General features: G+C 32.5%; 2 protein-coding genes across 3 annotated transcripts; one reads left to right on the top strand and one right to left on the bottom strand.

Moving 5' to 3' along the window:
• Window positions 1–11: 11 nt before the first annotated feature.
• LOC110656639 (peptide methionine sulfoxide reductase B1, chloroplastic) lies at window positions 12–2,811 on the bottom strand. 2 transcript variants are annotated; one of them, XM_021813512.2, is made up of 5 exons: window positions 2,467–2,811; window positions 951–1,062; window positions 582–647; window positions 296–493; window positions 12–192 (listed from the first exon to the last, which is right to left on the bottom strand). In XM_021813512.2, the coding sequence occupies exons 1-5, from the start codon at window positions 2,651–2,653 to the stop codon at window positions 165–167; spliced, it is 591 nt and encodes a 196-aa protein (XP_021669204.2). In that variant the 5' UTR covers window positions 2,654–2,811; the 3' UTR covers window positions 12–164. The 2 variants fall into 2 exon arrangements, with proteins under 2 accessions (XP_021669204.2, XP_021669211.2); XM_021813519.2 differs by lacking the exon at window positions 582–647 and having other exon boundaries at window positions 2,467–2,784.
• Window positions 2,812–7,392: 4,581 nt separating this feature from the next.
• On the top strand, window positions 7,393–14,623 carry LOC110638524 (ribokinase). Its single transcript, XM_058136107.1, has 4 exons — window positions 7,393–8,245; window positions 10,916–11,101; window positions 13,654–13,849; window positions 14,041–14,623. The coding sequence occupies exons 1-4, from the start codon at window positions 7,577–7,579 to the stop codon at window positions 14,142–14,144; spliced, it is 1,155 nt and encodes a 384-aa protein (XP_057992090.1). The 5' UTR covers window positions 7,393–7,576; the 3' UTR covers window positions 14,145–14,623.
• Window positions 14,624–14,725: the final 102 nt, after the last annotated feature.

The following is a 14,725-nucleotide window of genomic DNA, read 5'->3' as shown; positions in this document are numbered from 1 at the left end:
ATGAACCGATCTACGTAAAGACATGTACTTATTTATTGAGATCCAAGAGGACATGATCTTTACACAAGAATACATGGATCATGACATGTACACAAGATACACAAGAAAACAAGTGCTTCACCTTATCTCAACTTTGACAGACACTTTCATGGCCCGTAGGTCTCTCACTTAGGTTTCAGCTTCAAGGAAGCACTGCAAGCATGGTGAGTTACATTTCAAATGAGATTCACTAGAAGCTACAAGTTTGGAATTAAGAAAAAAGCCTCGTACAGTAGAAATTAAGAAAATATTTTACCTGTTGATACAGTAGCGTTTTCCAGTGGGTGCCGGACCATCGTCAAAGACATGGCCTAAATGAGCATCACAAGCTGCACAAAGAACTTCTTGACGAGGCATGAAAATAATTGACAAGTCTAAATTTGATTTCACATTGCTTCCTATTGGCTGATAGTAAGATGGCCAACCCGTTCCACTGTCAAATTTAGAGGATGACCTGCAGGAGAGAACAGACGAGTCACTTCAACTAAGCATCAAAGTAGTCGGTTCCATTGGCACAGGCTTGCATGTAACCATTTACGTACTCAAATAGAGGTGTATCACAACATATGCAGTGGTAAGTTCCAGGGGTTTTAGTGTTCCAGTATTCCCTGAAAATGAAAAAACACCACCACAAGAATAATGAATCAACTGGGCATTGTTGAACGAAAATTCAGCATATATCATCAGTGGTTCTTTAAGTTATGGTTGTGGAAATGAGTAGACCTCTTAATGGTTAGAATTCTGATAGTTCCACTGCATATTTCAAGTTATAATAATGCTCATGCTTCTAAACTTCACATCAATGTTATTGAAGCTGGCAGCCTCTAAATTATTGAAGGCCTTGGAAGCTCCTAAATTGTAATTCTGTAAAAAATTTGCACACAACTACAATACATCTAATAAAATCATACCCTTTGAAAGCCCTTTCGGTTCCCTTTTGACGTGTTATGTGAAATTGCTCAACTGAAAGCCTCTTTTTCCATTCATCATCACTTACAGAAGCATAATCAACCTTTCCTGCCTCTACAAGAGAAAGCAAATGGGTTTTAATGGTTAAAATGAGTAAGGCTTCTGTTATTCTAAATCTAAACAATCACACAGGTAGATCAAGAAATTTTATCAAGAATTGCCAATGACTTTGCAATTATCAAAATCCATTTTGACATTGATGATAATAGAAATAGATAAGTGGATTTTTTTTCTTCATTCCACTATGGTATCAAGAACTTCAAGGACGATAAATCAATAGATAATATTACACCCTTTCCCTACCCCAAGAAAATGGACCTACCATCATCTGTGCATATTAGCTGCAAGGAATCCAAAATGGTTTTAGGCATGTAGTTAATTTTAATTTAAGTATTTTCACTGAGAAATTCATGAAGTTCTCCATAAGATGCTAGCTTCCTCTTTTGAGCCAACTAGAGAACACACAAAGTAAACAACTCTAAATTACTAATATCAGTAGCGTGAATACTTGTTGTCCAACAAAAAGGAAATCCAGTCAATACGAACAATGCAAGAACAATCCAGTGAGCCATAAATGCAAACACTAAGTGATACTTAAACTATGCTAAAGATTGGCAACTGAAACCATTAGGACTAATTTCCTTTTGTTGCTAAAGTATTCAGGAACATAAAAAAATTTAACCAAATTAATAAGATCCACACCATCTAACAGAATCAACATAGGTTTACAAGTTTAAACGGTTATAAGGATTCTGAATTTTTACTCAAGTCCAAAATCCAAACAGTATCAATTTCATTTCTCTGGTCACCAACACAGCAGATACAGATAATTGATACTTTACAGAGTCCCTTTGCGCTCAAGAATTGTCTCACAAAAACCACAGCAGATGTGCACTTACAAAAACTTTCTCTACCAGGCTGAAAGTTCTGGACTCTTGTGGTTAAAACATAATGCAGAAAACCTAAAATTTCACCTTTCTCAAATTAGCAAAGAGCAAAGCAGTGGAAAAGCAAGGATCAGCACATTTAGAAAATCCCCCTCCCATGGACATAGTGCCTACGTATAATTGTTCAATAGTAGAGATATCAGCGAGCAAGAAAAGAAAATTAATTCCATAATTTCATAACATCCTTGCTGATAATTGATGCCAAACCCATGAAATAAAAACCCTAATGGTTTTCAACAATTGAAAAGGAAAATAGATAAAGCATTGAAAATATAAAATATTTATGCATCTAATTGGGAAACTAATCATCAAGACGGAACATCTAAACAAAACATTAAGGTGAAGCCAAACATGATAACCAAGAAAATCGCATAACAAAAAACAAACTAATATGAAAAAGAATTTTGTTAAACTTCTCATTGAAAACATAATTTCTAAACAAACAGCGACACAAGAGATCATTATCTAGATGGAGAGAGAGAGAGAGAGAGAGAGAGAGAGAGAGAACTACCTTGAATGTTATCTGGTCTCTGTGAAGAAGCAGAGGAACCCATAGCACGAACAGAGGAAGAGACCCTTTTTGTTACTCCGAAAGCAGAAGAGGATAAGACAGAAAGCTTTGAATTTGAAGCTTTTCTGAATTGGGTTTTCGAAGAAATGAATGCTGTCTGCCAGCTTAAGCTATGACCAAATGCCATTGCCCAGCTCAGTCAAAACCAAATACTGCTCCAAAATTTCCAAATAGTATGCTCTCTAGAGGGGTGATCTGATGGTGTCAACCAAAGTTTGAGTGGCGTTCATCAAATCATCGACCATTGGATTAATCATCCAGGTTTCTGATTTATTATAATGCGCTGTGGTGGCTTTGATGCACAGACGCAGGCTAATTTGAGGCTCTTGTTTTGGCACGTAGAATATGCTACAACACTGAAAAAAAGGAAAAATTACAAAATAAGAAAGTTTATTTTTAAGGGAAATTAAAATTGTTTAGGGATAAATAATCTTAGATAACTTCATTTTTTTTTCTCGATTTTTTTTATGATTAGATAATATAATTAATTTATAAATTTCATCAATCATCATCCACATATTTTTCTCTTTAATCGGGAGAATTTTATTTTTTTTAAATAATATCTCTAAATTGCTATCCATATCAACATATTTCTAAATTAATTTGATACTTTGGAACATTAGTTCGTGGTTTTAAAGCAATGTCTAATGCTCTTATAATTTCAAAATAGATATTCACTTTTCTCTATGATGGCAACTATGTTGTGTCTGTTAGGCATTGTGTTTAATGGGTTAAAATTATTTTTTTAAATAAAAATATTGTTTTATATGTTATTAAAAAAAATTATTTAAAAAAATTATTTTATTATTTTAGTGTTCTTATAATTAAAATTTATAAAATTTAATTTTAAATTATATTTTAATACTCTTTAATTGGTATATTTAAAAAAATAATTTTTTCAACAGTATTTTTAACAGTAATGTTACACCCTACTCCTCATAAGATGTAACATGCTCCCGTAGTACACTTAATGAATTATCGTACTTCGCCTACCGATAACCCATTAAATATACTATAAGTGATTTTGAAACAATTTTCTTACTTTTGTTAAGTGGTGAGCGTTTCTAAATAGATATTAAAACATTTAATTAAAGTTAAAAATTAGTTAAAATTTTTGGTCCATTTTATTTTTCCTCAAATTTTATAAAAATTTTGACAGGGTTCTGTCTGTATTTTGAGAAAACAGTTCTTCAAAACCTGAAAATAAAGACACTCCCAATATTTTTCTCAACAACTTCTTCAAATTTCACAATCAATCTCAACCAATTTCTCAAGTCTCAAAATTCAAACAATCCTCATTTCACAAATCAACACAAACAATTTAATACACAGTTTAAATTAAATCAAATATTGAAATATCTCATTAAGATAACAAAATGAATATTTACATTAATGGGAGTATTAAAATTTAATAATGCAAACTTTATAAATACATAAAATCTCAAGATAATATTACAATAATTTGTATTTGATTACAATCTAAATATATATATTACAAAAGAGTTGGTACAACTGCTCAAAGTAAATTTCATACATATAATTATAGAATTACATCAAAAGCTACTGTACAAGGGTATACCTATTATATACCCGAAGATAGTTTCACTATGTCTTTTCAGAAATCTTGTTCAGCTGCTTTATTATTCCTTTCACCTGCGACAGCATATAAAGCTATCGCTGAGTGCTGAACTCAGTAGTGCACAAACTAATAATTTAAAACTCAATACAAATTATTCTTAACAATTCATAATGAATAAAAATTTAAAATTTATAAATTCTTCAAAATCCATGACATACAAAAATCATTATTTTCATTCATGTAAATTATTCATTTGAATAACATTTTGATCAATTAATAATTATTTATTTATATTTCTTTTAAATTCCAAAACAATACAAAAATATTTTAAATCACTAACAAATTATTTATTTCAATAACAATTTATCAAATTATGCATAATTTAAAGAGCGTTGCCAACAATTTACACAGTTGATCCCATGACCCAAAATTCAAATAGATGCCGTGTTGTACACCACGACATTTCACATTCTCCCAATAACCGAGGCTAAAAGGGAGAAACAAAGACTAACTAGTATATATGAGTACTCATTCAAATTCTTCCCCAACTGGCTAGCCAGAGAGGAAGTAACTCGCCCTATCTAGTGGAAGAGATATCTCACTAGACAAGCTAATGAGAATTCATAACAAATTTTACCATGTCAACTGTGGTTTCAAATCATATTCAAAACAATTTATATTTACAAAGTGTTTACAAATCATCAACATATTTAATCATCGTAAATTCATGCTCAAGGTTGACAACACATCAAACTTAAAATTTACGATTCTCAAAACCATGCAATAAATCCTTAAATGCATAAGAAAATTTATATTTCATTTATACAATTTCATTCAACAAACTATAATTCTCAACACATCAAAATTTATAAATCATAAAATAACTTGTTCAAATCGATTTAGAAATAAAAATATAACAAAAGAGTTAGTTGTGCACAAATCTTAAGCGAGTCGCCTCTTGGCCTTGACTCGATTCCTCGGGTTCTTTCCCGGGATTCTTTCCCGGTGTTCTTTTCCACCGAAACACGCAGTTTTACAGTGTTTCAGTATCATAACTTATTATAAATCCAAAATAAATTGAAATTCACTTTTATCTAGCTCTAACGTGCTAAACTCAACGTTCCTTAAATTTTTGTGTTTTGGGTTACTATTCACTACACTATTCAAGTCAAATTGTTGACTTTCTAAGGCTTAATAGGTATAGAAATTCCAACTTCACCCACATACCACATTTTGGTCACTAAATTTGTTGGTTTTGGTTATTTATTCAAATTCTAAGTCTTTTAGGCAAATTTGATAATTTTCAATTTTGGTGCCTAAAGTTGCACTATTCCATTGGTCATTTTACTGTTGAAATTTGATAAAACTTTCTTCACAGAAAATGTTCCCTATTGTCTTAAGTTTATTCTCTTTTTTGAATCACTCAAATTTGAGTTTTTTAGCTCAAGTTATAGCCATTTGAACCATGGCTGCCGGATTGGACTTAACCCAGATTTCTGGGTAATTTTTGGTTCTGGCAGTTTTATGTCACCAACTTTGGGTGGCCAAATGACTTGGTTAATGGCATAATTTGGGTTTGTATTCTTCATGAAAGTTTTAGGTCTATACCTCAACTATCCACTGGTAAAATTTCATGTCATTTAAACCTACCTAGCTCAAGTTATGGCCAAATTGTTCATTTGGTCAGTTTGTACAAGGCAGACTGAGATTTTTCGAATTGAGTCAATTTATTCACTAGGTTTTGGTCACTTTTTGGGCATGGTTCCTAAATAAAAATTGTGTCATTTAGTGTCTATTTTCATTCTCAATTGGTCTCATACCAATTGGACTTGTAAATTTTCATTTTTGGTCCCTCAAAGGAACCTTAGTCATGCTGTCAGCAGCATAACCACATTGAGTCCGAATTTAACCTTAACTCCAACACTTCCAACACACTTCATTGGTCACCATTGACCATTTTCCACTTCAAACTAGGTCCAAGACATCTTTTATCAATTTTTCACATTTTTGTCCCTAACCCTAAGTGTCCCAAAACCCTAGTTCACAATGTATTTGCATTTAATTGATTCAAAGCCTATATACATGTTTCTTCATCTCAAACAAGATCTCATACACTTTTAAATCTATCAAACTCATGCAATAATCCCCTCATACACATACTGGCCGAAATTCAGCTTGGTCTCTCAACAATTTATTTCATTTCATCTTAAGTTTATTTCTAAGTTAATCAAGCTACAAATACAACTAATAAACTAATTTTGCAACTTAAATCACTAACCTCAATCTTTGATGTCCAATTCTTCAATTCTCTTCCTTTTTCTTTTTCTTTGCTCTTTCAATCTTCTTCTTAGATTGAGGTAACAAGTTTTGATGAAGTGTTTATGGAAAATCTTAAGGTTAAGTGAGGGAATTTGAGCTTGAATACAAGCTTCAATGGAGGTTTAACAATGGAGAGAGAGAGAGAGAAATGGGAGACGGCAACTAGGAAAAAAAAAGAAGACTTTGGATTTTTTTTTTTCTTTCTTTATGTCTTTTGTCTTATGGAAGACTCAAAAATCAATTTAATTAAATTTATTAATTATAATCTTTATGGTATCATAATAAAAATATAGAAATATAATAAAAAATTAATTAAAAATATAGAATGGTTAAATCATATAATTATTTTTATATTTTAAATATTAAAAATTTATTATACAATTAAAAAAAAGTAATAAAAAATTAAATAGAGAATATTTTGTAATAATATTATGAAAAAGAATATTACAGGAGAATACATTTTTTTGTAGAATATATATATATATATATATAAGTTGTATCAAAACAAAATTCATCAGTTCTAAGAAAATACACAAGCATGGCAGCCCTCTCCTTGGACTTTAACACAATACTTTATTTGTAATAAATTATATGTAAGAAAAAAAAATTTACATAAATTATTTTATTTTTTTAAATAAAATATTTTTTTAAATTAAAAAAATAAATTATTCATTTATTATATTTCCAAATGTAAGAATTAAAAAAAAATTAATTGAGTTGAATTTTATTAAAAATAAAATTTTATAAAAATTTAATTTAATAATTTTTTAATTAATTTTTATATTTATAATAAAAAATTTATTTAATATATATATATATATATATATATAAGAATTTAATTGAATTATTTTTTTATAAGTATTTTTTTCAACTAATGAGATAAATGTTTTGCTTAGATAATGGAGCTTCCAAACAAAAAAAAATAAAAAATAAAAAAATAATTTACAGTATACAGCCAAATAAACAAAAAGAAAAAACAATTTTTTTTTAATTTTTTTTTGTTGTTTTTAATTTTTGCTTGATCTGTATTTGTTTGCATTTTAAGCATAGTGGAAATGTAGAAGATAATTAAGATAACAATGGCTTGCAAACAGGTGTTTGATCTGAAGGAGAAATTGAGATTTGATCTGAGAGTATTCTGTTACAACAAACATGAAAGGAATAGCCTTTTCACCCGCAAACTCCCATAGCTTCTTTAATAGATCTCACAGCGCACCCAGAAGATCGTCAATAAGCACGAAACCAATTCAATTCGTCAAGAACCAAAACCAAAATCAAAACCCATCAACCAAAACTCACTCATTTCCTTCATTTGTACTTAAATCCTCCAAACACCCTCCAACACCAGTTAATCCGGAAGCCAACGCCCCGCCGCTTGTTGTTGTTGGCTCGGCCAATGCTGACATCTATGTTGAAATTGAGAGACTACCCAGAGAAGGAGAGACCGTCTCAGCCAAGAGTGGGCAGACACTTGCAGGTGGGAAGGGAGCCAATCAGGCAGCTTGTGGTAGTAAACTCTCATACCCAACGTACTTTGTGGGGCAGGTGGGTGAGGATGCACATGGGAAGTTGATCATTGAGGCGTTGAGAAATGGAGGAGTTCATCTTGATTATGTAAGGCATGTTGGTGATGTGCCTACTGGGCATGCTGTGGTGATGCTTCAGTCTGATGGGCAGAACTCTATTATCATTGTTGGTGGAGCCAACATGAGTTATTGGCCTGAGAAACTGAGCGATGAGGACTTGGCGGTAATGAGGAATGCTGGTATCCTTTTGCTTCAAAGGGAGATCCCTGATTCCGTAAATATCCAAGTTGCAAAGGTCAGGCTGGCCGTAATTACATATTTGAATTGTTTTATCAATTCTTCTTGCTTTATCTTCATCCATGTTCATGTTAATTTGTTTTGCAGCTGCTTGATTTATTATTCTTTCTTGGTCAATGGTCAAAACGTGATTATGTCTTGCATCGTAAAGAAGGGATTATGAAATTTGACCTAATAATGCCTTTTGCTTGAAATACGTTTGATTCTGGTTGAGGCTAACTATGATCTTATCTTTGTGAATTTGGGTAAGCTGGGGCATTGGAGGATTTAATTTTGAACGACATGTTTTTTTAGTTTCTGCATAAGAATATGATAAATTACATTTTCTTGGGAATAGTGATTTCTTTAAGTTTTGTTGGCTTGATGACATTACCTATCCAGAGACAAAATGGGCCATCCTCACCAAAATAGTATAGAAGAGGACTTTTTAACTTCTGCTTTTGTCTGTCATAATGAATAAAGTTGAAAAGGGATGTAGCTTGAGAAGAAGAATAGTTTAAATTTAGATAATGGTGGAATCTGAGTTTGATTGACTAGGATGGGAAATAGTGCAACATTTAGAAGCTAACAAGCTCTCTATAGTACCTACTGGAGACACAGATTGTACATCAGTACCTTAACGGTACATAGGAGTAATATTGTTTCTATCTGGTTGATTTTCGTGGAGCTTTAAATGGGCCTTAAGAGGGGGAAGCGAAGAGAAAAAAAAAAATCATTGATTTGTAAAGAGTTGTTCTCTTATTTTACATTAGATTAGAGAGCTTATTTTGTAGGTTTTAGTGTTTGGTGTACCGAGAATGTGATCCAGCTCTTATCTTGTTGCCTTTTGGCTTCAGTAGCTATGACTAAAATAAGGCAAACCCATATACAATTTACTATTTTTCACTGAGAATATTAACTCTTGTGACATATTCAAGAAAATTAGAAAAAAAAAAGAAGTCAACCATCTTGCATTGTTTAGTTTTCAGTTTTTGGAAGAAATGATGGATTAGCAGTTTTTGTTAATCTATTCCATGATGCCTAGAACTTGAAAATATCAAAAGAATATGAAATATCCCTCAATGCTCTAGTGGATCTTGTTATAGTAAGGATAGGGTAAAGGAATCGGAGTTGGAGCTGGTTACCTTGACGGTTATAGAATGCTTGTTGCTTTGTGGATAATAATTTTATAGCAAGATTTGTTTGTAAAATAATTTATTATGTAAATTACGGTAAAAAAACTTATTGTTCTCAATAAATAGTTTTTTTGGACATTGAGAGTATTTATAATTACCACTGCTTGTAAATACCTCTATTGCTGAACCTGCAGCAAATTGTTAATCCTATTTCCGTATGGAATCCCTTGCTTCATTACCAAATCAAAACTTGAGGTGGATAAATTGGCCCTTTCTTGTTTCTTTGTTTTGAATTGATTTCTATCACATGTGCCTTAAGTTGATTAATTGCACTTTTAGTTGCTTTGAAGTGAATCTTAAAAGATACGTAAGGTTTTCCATCTTCAACTGAGTTTCAAAAATACCATTAGATGTTGATCTTCATTTCTTGAAGTACCACTAGAAATCTAGAATGTGGAAGAAATTGTTGGTGTAATTGTGAAATTATTTCTCTTCTTGGATTTATTTTTCATTGTGCATTAAAGATATGGCATCCACTGCTGATAGATGCAAATCAAGCTTTGTGATGATCAAGGCTTGAGACTCCCAATACAAATTGAAAAGGATAATATTTACCTTGCTTTAGAAGTAATTTTGGTTTGATTTCAAATTGATTCAAAGTTTTTGCTGGGAAAATTTCACTTAGATCTACATAGCTAGTGCATTATGGCACTGTGGGCAGTATAAATAATCAAAAGAAATGAAGAGTGATACTGAATCAGCTTTTTGGGTCCAGGATAGGTAGCTGAGCGGTGCTGTGACAGTCTGATATGGTTGTCCAGTGTTGTTTGGCAGCTACTTCTGCTATAGCATGGAAATGTCCATGATTTTTTCTTTGTTTATTTTATTAAATTAAATTAGTCCACAAAAGTGGAACTTTGTGGAACAAGGCCCTGCCAAGTCCATGAGATATTGGGCATTATACCTGCTTCAGCTTAATTTTTAAGTAACTGGCCTAGAAGCAGGGTTGATTGCTTAATATAATGATTACCATTTTATATTTCTTTGTTTTGGGCACTTGATTTCATTGTTTCTTAAGATGGCACATCAATCTAGATCTTATAACTTCAGTTAAAGTATAACCATTCAACCATCATTTCTGTTCTGTAGAGTCCAGTTGATCATTTTAGCAGCAACAATTTTCCAAATTCTTCAGCTTTATGTGGCCGTTTGATTTTAATTTGGTAATGGTATATAATTGTTATGATACGCTATGATAAACCTCTAATACTATTATCTGTTGATGGTTGACTGATCTTATATGATATGAATTTTTTTTTGACCACTTAGTTATCTAAAAAAATCATTATCTTTTTTTCTTATCTTTTTTTTATTGGCATATTTGTCAATTTGATTATTGAATTTTACATAGGCTTTAGGGATTGCTTAGACATTCTTTGGTTATTCCTTTTATCATCAATGTTGTACTGAGATATTATAATTTGTGCTTCCTTAGGTTTCTCCTATTTTCTTGTAGTCATTTCTTTCACATTCTGATGCTGCCATGTCTCTAGGCTGCGAAGAGTGCTGGTGTTCCTGTCATTTTCGATGCTGGGGGAATGGATGCACCTATACCCTTGGAACTGTTGAATGTTGTTGACATCTTCAGCCCAAATGAAAGTGAACTTGGACGTATAACTGGCATGCCTACTGAAAACTTTGAACAAATTGGTCAGGCTGTTACTAAGTGTCATGAAATGGTTAGTATGTAACACCTAAACAAGCTTTATCTTATATCACTTTTTTCTGTACCTAGCATGATTATTCTTTCTACATTTTGAAGATTTGACAAAATACTTATGTTTTTGTTCTAATGACAACTTAACTGCTGCATTAAGTTGTTAAAGTTTATGATTTTGATTCTGTGTGAATTATGCAAATCTGATTGTCTATTAATGTTTTATATATCCACAAAATTAGGTCATTATTAAAGTGGGTGATTGTATAGAGGATGGTTGAATATAATAATCATGTCAAATACATGAAATAAATATTTGTTTTGATATATCATTACCTGCCATGAGTAGCTCTTATTTCCCTCCACTCCCATTAAAAGATTATGGGTTGATTCTTCTATGTGAAACACAAATAGGGTCATTCAAAATAGTAGATGCCTAAATATGCTAGAGCAGTTGGGTAGGAATCCTACTAAGTTTGAGTATGTAAATTATTCCATGATATACATGAGTTGTATATGAGTTATTAGATTAACTAGTGAAGTCATGGTGTGGCATGCAATTAAATATTGCTGCAGTTTCTTTGCCCTGAAGTTTCCTTCTCTAACCAAATGTTTTCTCTATCAATGAAATCAGATTATGTGAGTACACATAAGGAGGGTGTTTTAAATAAGGAAAGAAAATTTGGAAACACCTTTTGTTTGACTATTAAGTTTGAAAATTCAGGTTTTATTGGGATTAACAGATTTGTTTATCAGGTTGTGTGCTTGGAAGATGCGTTTGACCACCTAGTATATTAAAGTATGCTTATGATTATGTCTATTTATCATTTGATGTCTTCTTTGGGAAGGTCTTATTTTTGTGTCTATTTAGCATGCTTATGTAAATATGCTTCTGCTTTCAAAATTAAATTTCCTCTCTTTTCTTCTTTTTATTCACTTCCTCTTTTCCTTTCTTACCCTCTCTTCTCTTGCTCTTATGTTAGTTAGGTATTTCCACATAACTTGATCCAAGCCTTAATCACATTGCTTAAATCACCTTAAACTCTAATTTACTTTCATGCATGATGCATCCCAAAAAATGCTACTCATCCACCGTAAGCAAGATGCCAGTTCCATTCCTTGCTATTTCAACCAAATGACAAGTGGTGCCATTTTGTTCATTGAGTTGTACTAGCTGAGATGAATCTGTGTTAAAATGACTTGATCCTACCTGTGCTTTGCAAAGAAACTTTTATCTATATCCTGCCACTGAGAGCAAGTTCTTAAGAAAACTCTTTAAGCTTGTTGTTGAGGATGACCTAAGCTCCCATTTCTATCATCTCCACCATGGTCATTCCTTGAATTTGTCAGCTTTGGTTCATTGCTGAAGTTATTTGTTTTCTGTCATTGGATGTTGGATTTGCTTCATGGCTTCAAAATGAAAATAGTTTGTAGTGACATGGTGTTAGTTCACAGCTTTGGGCTTGCATTGTATAAACTAACTATTCCTTGCTTGTTGACTAATGTTGAGCTTTGAAGGGTGGGCCCGGTGGGGTTGTTGCATCCTCTTCCTTGTTGCTCTTTTGCTTATGTAAGTGGTCTCATGTCAAGAATTTGACCTTGGTTGTGCTGATACTGCAAGGATGGAGGTTTCTCATTGTGTGCTTTTAGAATATTCAATGAGCAATTCTTTCCGTTTGAATTCACAGGTTTTGCAGACCTATTCCTGGATTATCCTCATCCCACTTGTAATAGTCCAAAACACCTAAACTGGGTAGTCCGATAAAATTCAGCTCAAACCACATGGTCCAAAATGGCTGGCCTACGTTAATTTAGTAATCGGCCTTGGGCTTAATCAGCTAGTTCCTTATTTTCCTTTTTTAGTGGGGTGTACACAATTCCTCTCTCTTGCTCATGCATCCACATTCGCATAGATTTTTTGGTTCTTATTTAATTGGTGTGGATCATTCTTTATCTTTTAACGTTTTCAAGGCATGCTCTCTTCATTCAATCTCAACTATGCTTCTTGTTATTTGATGTTTAAAACATTCTTGATAAGTGTTTTATTCCAACAATTAGAAGTATGCATTGGTCAGATTTGGTCCAATTTCTGAAATTCTTCAAATCAGAATAACTGACATTCTTATAATTTGTGATATAGATTGAACTGAGATTAAGAGGAAAACTGAACTGTACAGTTCAGTTCAGTTTGATTATTAATTTCAATTTTGGGCTATTTTCGTGGGTAATTTCTTTTTTTTTTTTTTCCACCAAGCCTCGACTTTCTACTGCAGTTATTCCTTGTGAAGATCACAAACATCCAAATCCAACTTATAGTAAATAATTTGAAATCCCATGTCATTGGCCTAAGAATTGATTTTGATGATTCATTGAACAAGTAAATTCAATACAATAAAGGACAGAAATATTCAATGTTCAACTTACTTGGGGAATTCTTCTCATCCTTTTTCGTTTCTGTTTAGGTAGCGATACAAGTTGGCAGTGAAATGGGCAACAGAGCAAATAGAAAGCTTTTTGAAAATGCCAAACGATATACTTTTCTAATGTATCATAGATTGCTATGTTGAATTTCAGGGAGTCAGGGAAGTCCTAGTGAAACTTGGGGTCAAAGGATCAGCTTTATTTGTAGAAGGTCAAAAACCAATTAGACAACCTATAATACCTGCTGCAAGAGTCATTGACACTACAGGTGCTGGAGATACTTTTACTGCTGCTTTTGCCGTGACTTTGGTGGAGGGCAAGACAAAAGAGGAGTGCATGAGATTTGCTGGTATGGCTGGTGTTCTTAGTTTGCATGTCCTCATGATTCTCATTTTTTAAAATAATTTTCGTACGTACCAAAAAGTGGTTCGCTTAAAATTTTTATAGCTACACCTGCATTTCTATATTTATCTTTAAGAAAGAAAGAAAAGAAAATGGGAAAAAAATTATCTTATTATGACTATCTTGAACATTATACAGCGGCAGCAGCTTCTCTTTGTGTTCAAGTGAAGGGAGCAATTCCTAGCATGCCTGACCGGACATCAGTTCTGGATCTTCTTCAATCTGTTAGGGCATCCTTTTGATGAAATGCAGAGCAGAGCTTATTTTCAGAAGTAGTAATAAAAAATGTGTTTCTAGACTCAGAGCCAAAAGCAAATAGCATTACAAGATATGTTGGAACAGAGCCTGGATGGCTATTTGTTTTATGCATTTTATTTTAAGGCAAAAAGGGGGAGGGAGAAAGAAAATGCTTTTTGGTTAGTTTCAAATTGTAAGCATGTGTGCATAAGCAGTTCAGAAGAATATGCAACTTGCTCAAACTAGCATATGGCCATTAGCCTTCTCTGGTTGACTTCATAGTTTGTTGTTTCCTAAAAGAGTGGTTTGTTTATTTATTTCCTTCATTCTCCCCTCTAAAACGGGAGCTTGTGATTCATTCTTTTTTAACCTTCATTTCTGTTACAATGGAGGAACATGACTGGCTCCTTCTCTATGCATTCTTTAGAAGATAAATATATATACATGATTTTATAAATAAAGGTTCAATAACTTAATTAGGGAATTGATGTTGGCGAAACTATGTATCATACATCGCTTGAATTTGCTCTTTTTGATCCTTAAGTTAATCATTCATTATGCTTTAATCTTTAATTATCTATGGCGT

Source organism: Hevea brasiliensis, chromosome 15 (assembly GCF_030052815.1).
Source record: "Hevea brasiliensis isolate MT/VB/25A 57/8 chromosome 15, ASM3005281v1, whole genome shotgun sequence".
Classification (NCBI taxonomy): Eukaryota; Viridiplantae; Streptophyta; class Magnoliopsida; order Malpighiales; family Euphorbiaceae; genus Hevea; species Hevea brasiliensis.
The sequence above is the reverse complement of the archived record's forward strand: the minus strand, read 5'-3'. Positions and strand labels throughout refer to the sequence as shown.